General features: G+C 38.9%; 1 protein-coding gene across 2 annotated transcripts in view; it reads left to right on the forward strand.

Annotated features, from left to right (window-relative positions):
* The window catches only part of b3gnt2b (UDP-GlcNAc:betaGal beta-1,3-N-acetylglucosaminyltransferase 2b), a 35,155-nt gene extending 26,877 nt beyond the window's left edge, over positions 1–8,278 (forward strand). For both annotated transcript variants that reach the window (XM_088351812.1, XM_088351811.1), the window contains exon 4: positions 2,684–8,278. In XM_088351812.1, the coding sequence (XP_088207938.1) occupies positions 2,705–3,895 (1,191 nt within the window). In that variant the 5' untranslated portion in view covers positions 2,684–2,704 and the 3' untranslated portion in view covers positions 3,896–8,278. The remainder of the gene's footprint in view (positions 1–2,683) is intronic.
* The last annotated feature ends 2,796 nt before the right edge of the window (positions 8,279–11,074 follow it).

Genomic DNA, 11,074 nt, shown 5'->3' on the forward strand with positions numbered 1-11,074 from the left:
CCAATGTTGTATTTTTACGTCAACAGATTTCCTTCAGACAGTAATTGGACTAAATTGTTCTGATGAAACAACGGTTGAGTTTAATTGGGACCAAAAGGTGTTGTGCAAAATTTAACAAAACCGCCAAACCCGCTCTCCAGACAAACACCAATTCTTCAGCACATTTTATTTCACGTTTGATAATTTGATAAAATCTATGAAACAATTGAAATGCCAGAGCCTGTGTAACATATTAACACATATACCACTTTCCCCCAGTTACTCAAGATCTTTGAGGTTCATTTTGACCGTCATTTTTCTCGTAAATAAGGTTCTTAACAAGGGGCATGTATGTATCCACTTAAATTGCTCGTTTGTTTTATGGGTTTTAATAATCAGGTTTATCAACAGTAACATACATAATTTAATGAGCTTTCATATAACAGATTCAATAGAGATGTACAGCCAAATCAGGGTCTGTTGTAGTTGGTGTAACACAGTAAACTGCAGTTAGGCTCGGGAGGTTAAGCGCTGATCTTGGGATCAAGAGGTCGCAAGTCCGATTCCCAGCTCCTCCGTGTTATGTGTCGAAGTGTCCTCGGGCAAGACACTGAATCCCTAATGCCTCCGATAGTAGGTAGTTGCCTTGCATGGCTGTCGCTGCAATCGGTTAGTGTGTAAAAGGGAAAAGTGTGAAGCACATTGTAAAGCGCTTTGGGAGGTCTTCATTGACTTGAAAAGCACTAATTAAAGGCAGACCATCTACATTTAGAACTCTGACATATGTAAACATTGGACTGAACCTAGAATCTGTCTCTTTGGCATTGCACATACTACAATGACAACGATATAAAAAAGATTAGTATGAGGCTAATTTTATCTTCAAGCCATATGTACTGATGAAAAGAGCCATACCTGGCTCGCGAGCCATACGTTCCAGACCCCTGGTGAAGTGGTTGCACTGCAGCAACCTTCTTGCAGCACTGCAAGTAAATCTTTAAAAGTGATTCAATTTTTTAATTGTGCGTGGTTTGGCCTTAAACCGAAGCGCACAGGCTTTGTGTGTGCGTTGTTGTGTTAGGGGATTTCCATTCACGCACGAAGATGTTGCAGGGAACTGCAACGACCACTATCTTCTAGTTATTTATTGATTTGCAATGGAATTTGCTGAGATTATGTGCAAACACAATCACTATTGACAATAGTAGTGATGAGCACACCCCCAGTTATTGGTTCAAAACCAGTATATAGACCACTCTTACTGAGCCTCGGGCTGCAACTAACGACTATTTTAATACCCAACTTTCACAGAATATTGAAACTATTAGCCGAATAATCGGATAATCATGATCTCTTACTTAAATTTAGCATGAAATTTATTTACTTGTGTGGAAAATAACAATAAAAACAAGAAAAATGTGTAAAATGAAAAATACATCTTTTATTAATTATACTTCAGATTCGAACAAATAACAATTAGGCATAGTGCTTTGTCAATAGAGACATAAACCTCTGTCCATCTTTTAGGTATAACTGCAAAACCAGTACAGAGGAAATCAGTGAAGTGTTATTTATTTTAAGTTCAGTAAGTGGGGTTTCTATGCTAAAAGCACATACCTAGTTTGAGTTATTTTGAATTATAAATACCTCAGTAGTTGCACTTTTTCATTCCATGTTTGTGCATTTCAGGTCTGTTTTCAAAGGTCTAAAGCCACTGAATGAATTATTTTGGGGTTTTATTAAAAATGCCATTCATTTACCATTAAAGGGATATTATTACTTGAGGACGTTTTGCTGGTTATTTTGTTAAAAAACATGAAATAGGTTCTACTATCTCTTGTTTAAACTGCACATTGTTTTCTATAAATACATTTGAAAAGAGGTTATTTATTCTTGATTGGCTCTCTGCTTACAATCAGGTAACAATCGTGGGTCCACAAGTCAGACCAGTTGAGAAACACTGCTACATGATATTGTTGGCTCTGTTGCGGTATTGAAAGATGGCAAAAATAGACTAGGCAGAGAGCAACCAATGATTTTGTGTAGATTACTCTGTAACTGAGACATACATTCTAGACGCTCTGACAGCTGAATTTGTTTTGTCTTTGTTTGTCAAGACCGGTGATGTCCAATCCAACTCAATTTGGTTTACTTTCTGTTCTAAGGCAGGCTGGATCAGCAAAAAAAAAATGTCAACTCCAAATGTTTGGCTGTTTTTCCAATATTGTTTTTTATCATTCAGCCTACAATAGTAACATACCAGACATATTATAATCTTTTCTAAACACAACTCATTTATTCACAAATAATGGGGTAAAAGTATTCTCGTGTTTGGCATTGAATATGTTAAATGGTTTATTTCAACATTTGAGTGAATACAGTTTTACACCAGAACCAACTCCCCGCACTATACAAACTTGGTACTGCCCTCTAATGGCCAGAGAAAACTTTTGGTTTGCATTTATTTTAAAAAAAAGCATTGCATTTGATAGAAAAGAATGAGATACTTTCCTTTTTGACATATTCAGAAATTTATTTCGGCCTGGATTAAATCATCCATGGCCAGAACTGGCTCGCAGGTCTTATGTTTGACTGCCTGGTCCAAGTTAGGTACTTAATTTTTTTCAAGGAGGCTGTTTGATAAAGGAAACACATTTTGTGTTCTGTATCCAAACAAAATGACGGGAACGTTTTGTGTTTTTAGGGCGGCTGATGTGGCGGCATCATGGCACTGCTTCGGATGAGACTCAAGGTTCTGTTAACCGTGATGATGGTCAACCTCTTCATCTTCATCCTCATCTCACGACACGGCGGGCAGAACAAGGGCTTCCAGGACAAGGTGCGGATACCTTCCAAGCCCTTCTGGAACAAGATGACACCCCGGTCAGGTTACTGGAACCGCCAGCAGCAGGTTCTGGATTTCTGGAACAACCCCATCCTTGCCAATAAAAGCCTTGCTGACTTGCCCGATTGGCTAAATGAAACCCAGATGTCTTTTAATTCTTGTAGACCAGACACTGAAGTGATCACCCAGGTAGGAGACTACAACTCCCTGCCTTTACGATTCAAGGACTTCCTGCTCTACATGCACTGCCGTTACTACCCACTCCTGGTTGATCAGCCGGACATCTGCCAGGAGCCTCCCTTCCTGCTGCTAGCCATTAAGACCCTGGCGCCGCATTTCGACAGGCGCCAGGCCATACGACAGTCGTGGGGCAGGGCTGGTGTGGTCAGCAATCGGACCGTGATGACCATCTTTCTCCTAGGCCAAACCACAGCGGAGGACCACTACCCAGACCTGGCACCGATGCTGAGCTATGAAAGCTCCCAACATAGGGACCTCATTCAGTGGGACTACAGGGACTCCTTCTTTAACCTGACTATCAAAGAGGTCCTCTTTTTGGACTGGATCCAGACACGCTGCGCAGGCGCCAGCTTCATTTTCAAGGGTGATGATGACGTTTTCGTCAACACCTTCGCCATCCTCAGCTTCCTGGGTGGGTTACCTGCTGCCAAAGCTGCCGATCTCTTTGTAGGAGACGTTATAACCAACGCGGGGCCGCACCGGGACAAAAAGGTCAAGTACTTCATCCCCGAGAGCATGTACGTGGGCTCTTATCCTCCTTACGCGGGGGGTGGCGGCTACCTGTACTCTGGGAGTGTTGCCGCCCGCTTGCATACCTCCTCCCGCCGGGTTGCGCTGTTCCCTATTGACGATGTCTACACAGGCATGTGCCTAATGAAGGCCGGGCTGGCCCCGGACAAGCACAAGGGCTTTAGAACCTTCAACATTGAGGAGAAGTATCGCTCCAGCCCATGTGCCTACAAGGGTCTTATGCTGGTCCACCCGCGCACGCCGCAGGAAATGATTCAGATTTGGTCCTGGCTCAACCAGTCAGACCTTAACTGCCAGTAGAGGGCATCAAAGCCCACCCCAAAGGCTTTTAATTTCAACATTGCTCCATTTGGAACAGTTGAGAGTATTTTTGACGTCCATTTTACTATAGTGGTACTCTTTCAATTTGTAGATTCTGTTTATACAGGTTTTGTTGTTGGGTTAGTTTGCTAAAGATCACCACCCCTCAGAATTAGTCAAGTACTTTTAAGGTTTTCGTACCCTACTGTTCAAAAGTTTGGGGTCGCTTAAAAATGTCCTTATTTTTAAAGTAAAAACTCGATTTCTCCAATAAAGATAAACAAATTAGATATACACCCCAGACATTCTTAACTTTGCAAATGTCTGTTTTTCTAATGTAAGAGCTACATAGGTTTAAACAAAATTGAAATCCTTTGAAATGTAAACATCACAGATAATATATGATTAAGGCAAATTGAGTGAAAAAGTATTAATCTTGAAGACCACACGATTTATTCTTCCAAATTTGGATGAAAAATTCCAAAGTATGTGGATTATGTGAACTTTCATAAATGTTCAATATGCACACTGTGAGGCATGGTATATATCTATCATATATATATATATATATATATATATATATATATATATATATATATATAATGTATATATATGTGTGTGTGTGTACTAACTCACAAGCAGATAATTTGTATATAAAAATTTGCTGCTGGAGATGGTTACTTCAAGATATTTTTCAGCGTGTTTGGCAGGAGCTCGATTACAGACTTAACGCTGAAAAATATCCTGTAACCGTCTCCAGCAGATTACAATTTTATTTATTTTTATATACAAATAGATACATATATATGTATATATATTATAGATAGAAATATATAGTCATAGTATGTGTGTATATATATATATATATATATATATATATATATATATATATATATATATACACACACACACATATACATGTGTATGTATTCAAAGGATATAATTTTTTTAAAAACAACCTGTATATTGTGTTTTCTAATTGGTTTTGATGGTTAATAGATGATTAGAAAACCCTTGTGCAATGATATTAACTCAGCTGAAAACCTATATAGCTGGAAACTATAAAATTGACCTTTTAAGCTAAACGGTATCTGGAACATCCCATCTGTGGGTGTGATTAAACTTTCAGAATGGCCAAGAAAATTTTCATATGAAACTCAAAAGTCTATTCTTTTTGTAAGAAATGACATTTATATTTTGTGAGAAAGTAAAAAGAAACTGAAGATTTCCTTCTACGGTGTGTACTACTCCATTCAGAGAACAGCAAAAGCATGCATAAAGAAGTAGGAGGAAGTACATTAAAATATCTAGCTTAAAAAATAGACGTCATACAGGTTCTCAAATAGTAGCTTTGTTAAGTAGTACCTGCAAAACGCCAATGTCAACATCTACATTGCAGCGGTGACTCTAAAATGCTGGCCTTCAGGTTAGCACCAAAACACAACTGCTTTTGTCACTTTAAAAAAAGGCTTATCCAACAAAAGGAAGAAATGTATATGAGCAAAATAACACAGACATTATACTCATTTGACAAGTAACAGTGTGACTTTGTGATAGGAAACACAAAATAGTCTGGGTAACCCCAAACCTTTGAACGGTACTGTATCTGCCATGTTTAAATTGTTTTCGCAAAATTTTAATAATTGTATGGTTAGTCAGTATCTCAAGAAAACACGTTTTTTTTTTTTTTTTACTTTATTGTCTCAGCTGTACTAAGAGCAAGAACCAAACATGCCTCTGTAGTTTGGGCGTGCTTATTTATATCGCTCTATTTATAATGCTCTCCTTCATTGGAAACATCCAAAATGCTGTATTATAAAGAAATGTACGTAAAAAATGAATCATGGGAATTTAGTCTCAGTGAACTGAATACAGTGTCTACTTTCACACAGTTTCTGCTAAGAGCTGTATATTGGAGATGGAAATGATGGTTTGGCGACTTGTGCTTTCCATCCAATTGACAAAGCAGTTTATATGATTTCAGGCAACCAGCGGATGATTAAATAGTTTCCTACAAGTGTCTGCTGTTTATCACGTTTGTCTTTCAAGCAGTGGCGGGCTGTGCAGTGTACACCTAGGCCTTCAGCTCCAGTCTAAATTAGTGATGTGTCGTTCGCAAACAAACAGGCTCTATGAGTGGGCTCTTGGAAGCGAATTTTTCTTTTTGTGAAGACTTGGGTTAAGTAGAGGTGATTTTTTTCATTTTTTATTTTTGACTGGCCCCCGCTATGCGCCCTGTTCTCTGGGTCTGATGGCACCTTTCGAGAGGGAGAAGGGGAGTGGAAAGTACAGAAAGGGCCCATTAAGCCTGTTTTTTGTAGCAAAATTAAACAAGACTGTATGGAGGTGGCACGGCGGCTGAGTGGTTAGTGCGTCAGCACCGGCCTCCCTGTGCGGAGTTTGCATGTTCACTCCGGCCTGCGTGGGCTTCCCCCAAGCACTCCAGTTTCCTCCCACATTCCAAAAAAACCCCATGCATTGCAGGTTGATAAGTCCAAATTGTCCATAGGTATGTGTGAGCATGCAAATGATTGGGTTTCTCCGTGTGCCCTGCGACTGGCTGGTACCCAGTTCAGGGTGTCCACTGCCCAAAGATATCTGCGATTCTAGTGAGGATAAGCGATGCAGAAAATGTATGGATGTAAGACTATCAACAGAGATGAGAAGGACAACGACAGGTGGATGATTAAAAAAAGGAAAAAAAGAGAAGCCCAGATTGACTCAAACGTAATATTTGACATTTTTTTGACCTGACAAGTCCATCGTCCGGGTTGGGCTTGGGCTTAATATCTTCTAGCCTGAAAGTGGCGGACAAAACAATTTCCCCTGCTGGCTTAAAAGTTGTTAGACCTTTCACTATTAAATCAACACAACGATATATTTATTGAGCAGCGCAGTCTCTCCAAGTGTAACAGCTTTTGGTGCAATTGCTATGGTGGATCCTCACCTCCTCGCCAATCATAGTGAAACTGGTGACGTTTCCAAACGCCCGCAGGCGCTCGGACACAAACTCGGGATCTGATTGGCTAAACCCACAGCTTTTTCAAAGACTGATGTTACAGTAGATTTCTGAGCCTACAACAGCTAATGACTGAAATGTGAGTGGTAGAATTATTAAATCGGAAAGCTAACACCTGGAAGCGGTGCAACTAGGAAGAGGCACTGAAAGGAAGCTGACCAACAATTTGGAATAATTTATTAAGTATAGTTGGACAAAATATAACTAACTTCACATTATTCAGATTTTTAAGGCCAGCGGAGAATGCCTTGCTGGCCCTGACATCCCGCCACTGTTTTTGAGTAGCCTCTGTCTGGCACCTGACTACTTCAAAGCTAGAAAATCTTTGGCTTATTCTGTATGGTTTTCCATTTAAGTTCAGTTTCAACAAGGATCCTGCAAATTTGATGACACTGTACAAATCTGAGTTGTTATTTTTTTGTTAATGCGGTTCCCTCAATTGCATCTGCCCTCCTGTCAATGATACTACCTTGGAAGCTGGAAAACGCTCAGTATTCCCATTCTGTATCATTTCATGCAGGCATTTACAGTTTGGCTGAAAAAAGGCACCAAAACACAGCTGCTTTTGTCAATTTTAAGTTAGCTGGAAACCAAAACAACACCAGTTGAAGGAAACATTTTTGTTTTACCCTCGCCTGATAACATACCGTAATTGTTAAGATCGACTGATATGGGTTTTTTGGGTCGGATACCGATAATTGATATTTAGAGGAGTTTAATCGATATTTGGAGCCATTGTCTGTAAAAGCTAAAAAAAATGGTGTAAGACATTTTTGAAATTGCAAAAAAATATAATTGTTATAAATACAAATACAACGTTAAAAGTTCTCTGAAACCTTTTACAGTAAATAAAATAAAATGTCAACACAACTAAGATAACGAAGCTTTCACTGAAACCAAAACTAACCGTGCAGGAAATAAAATTAGGCATAGCAGCAACACTTACAAAGGTAGGCTACGTAACTCACAGGCATGTCGGGACTCAGGAGTTAGCAGAGCCGACTTTCATTACTCCGCTCTAACATTATTCTTCTCATTTCAGCTTCCCCAGTCGCATATCTAATCAAAAGGCGCGGGGTGGGTAGTGTGTGACAGAACGCAGGAGATAGGCTCAACTGTATCTGAGCCTAAATAATCAGACTGTCAAATAGATAAAAAGCTGATTCCGACATCTGTCAATACCAGCTCAGTAGCCTAGATGGTAGGGCGCCCGCTTTGAGACTGGGAGGTCGCTGGTTCGCGCCTCGGCCGAGTCATACCTAAGACTTATAACATTGGTAAAAATGGCGGCGCCCTCTGTTGGCTGCGGCTGCATCGGCTCGCTACAACGGGTCAGGTGTATCGACATTTCGTTCTGTGTACATTGTTACAAAGAATGACAATACAAAGGAAATTATTATTATTATTATTTTCCAAATATCGGTGCCGATAATCCCCACCCCCCTATAATCGCTCGACTTCTAGTAATGGTACTAAATGCCAATAAAAATGTTTCTGGTTACAGGATTAAGAAATTGTATAACACTTCTGTTTTCAATAATACTCTTGCAACAACCTAAAGGGACACTGTGTATTATTTAGTGGGAAAACAATATGAATTTTTACAGGAAACAAAAATACACCAACTATCACATAAACGAGCATTTATTATACAGGTCATTGAAATCCTTAAATGTTTGATTCTTAATCTTTTCAAGGATTAAAAAGTGCTTGAATTTTGGGTGAAATGCTTGTAAATACTCAATTGTTGACATCTTTCTCAACAAGTCTGCTTAAAAATGAAGCTGACACTGATCTCTAAGCTACATATTACTGTCAGTTTTACTCTTGTGATGTTCAGATCCACACATATACTTGCGATTTACTCAATATCTAAAAATCATGTCTTGATAAATGTACACACAAGATTAAAAATCCCATATTTAAATTGAAGATATATTAGAGCTGCAAAATACATGATTTTTTTAAAAAGTTCACTGAGAAATTGAGAGTCCTTAAAACATGCTTGAATTTGGCCGTGTAAAAATGTAGTTTTTTTCAGATAATATGAATTGAATAACAGTTTGTTCATAGAGATGTTCTCCTTTCCGAGTTTAAAAGTGACTTGTGATTTTTATTTTCACAATTCTTTGGGTTACTAATGTTCAATCATTTTACCCTGGCCAAGTTTTAAAACAAGTAGCATCTTTTGTAATGTAGTCACAGTTTCTGCATTTGCATATTTTTGATTTAATGTACACAGACTCCCTTTTCTCGTACCGCTGACTATTTTACACATGTTTATATTAATATTCAGTTGTAGTGTCAGTGTGTTATAATGAAAATGGAAGAGTAGATGCAACATACAGTGCCTAGCGAAAAGTATTGATTAAGAAACCACGACCCCTCAAAATACCACATTTCGGGCTTCAAACGTAAGGATTAAAGAAAAATTAAATAATAATAATAATTTCCTTTGTATTGTCATTCTTTGTAACAATGTACACAGAACGAAATGTCGATACACCTGACCCGTTGTAGCGAGTCGATGCAGCCGCAGCCAGAGGGCGCCGCCATTATACCAATTAGGTATGTCTCGGTCGAGGCGCGAACCAGCGACCTCCCAGTCTCAAAGAGGGCACACTACCATCTAGGCTACTGAGAGACATATTCTCTAAGATTTTACAACATGAGAGACGTAATCGAGAAGTGAACCTAAATTGTTTTCATCACTTTATATTATTTACAACGGAAAAAAAAAGTAGGTGTTGCAAAAATATTGGCCCCCTGTATTATCAGCTCACCCAACTCACTCCAGAAGTTTCCTGATGACTTTTAAATTATCCAATGTCGACTTAAATGACTAACAATGACAAGCAGAATGCACCTGTGTGTCATTGTCTCAGTTTAAATTCACCTGCTTTGTGAGGTCTGTGAAAGGAGACACTGGAGAACAAACAGCATTATGAATACAACAGAACAAACCGAGCAAATATGAGATAAAGTTATGGAGAGGTTTAAAGCAGGAATGAGATACAAAAAGATTTTGCAAAATTGACACATTTTCTGGAGCACTGTGGGAGCAGCAATATCAAAATTAAGCGAGCATAAAACCACTACAAACTTGCAAAGACCTGCCTGCCTCTTTAAACTTTCTGTCCAAACAAGTGGAAAACAGAGAGGCAGCTAAGAGGCCATTGATCACATTAAATGACCTACACAGTTGAGGTGGTACAATATGTGAATAAAACAACTATTAGTTGTACTCTGCATAAATCTGCCCTTTATGGAAGAGTGACCGGAAAAAGCCCTTTGTAAAAAATACCATAAAAGACCTGTTCGTTCTTTGCAAGAAGTCAAGTCCTGTTCATCTGTACTAATGGCCTTTAATCCCGAGTGGTCTAAAACCTAAAGGAAAATGAAATATTGAGAAGGCAGAGACACAAATAACGTGGAACAAGGTGCTCTGGTCAGATGAGACCAAAACGGAACTTTTTGGGCTGAATGCAAAGTGTTATGTTTGGCATAAGAGTGACACTGCACATCACCATGAAAACTCCATTCCTTCTGTCAAACATGGTGACTGCAGGATCATGCTCTGGGGTTGCTTTTCTTCAACGGGGACTGGGAAGATCATTAGAGTTGATGGGAAGATGGAAGGTGCCAATTACAGTGCGATTCTGGCAGAAAATCTACAAATAGGGTGCAGGTTCACCTTCCAACAGGACAACAACCCTACACATAAAACAAAATATACAACAGAATGGTTTAAAACTACCAATATACAGGTGTTAGAATGGCAACGCCAAGTCCAGACCTCAAACCTATGGAGCATTTGTGAAATGATCTGAAAAATGCTGTGCACAAACGATCACCTCTTAAACCTTAAGGAACTCCAGCCATTTTGCAATGAAGAATGAGCAATTATTTCTAATATTATTACTGAAAGATACCCCAAAAGAATTGTGGCTGTGATAGCAGCAAAAGGAGATTGTAAAAAGTATTTCCCCAAAGGGCCATAATATTTTTGCTCTGCCTACTTTTTAGTTTTTTCATTTCTTCACAGGATATAAAATGTTGAATAAATGTGGTTACTTTTCATGATTATGTTTCACATGGTTGTTGATTCTTAGAAAATATTTTGAGTTTTTTAACTATACATTTGAAGTCTGAAATATCGT

The sequence above is a fragment of the Urocampus carinirostris genome, chromosome 13 (genome assembly GCF_059441175.1).
Source record: "Urocampus carinirostris isolate Australia breed hairy pipefish chromosome 13, RoL_Ucar_1.0, whole genome shotgun sequence".
Lineage (NCBI taxonomy): Eukaryota > Metazoa > Chordata > Actinopteri > Syngnathiformes > Syngnathidae > Urocampus > Urocampus carinirostris.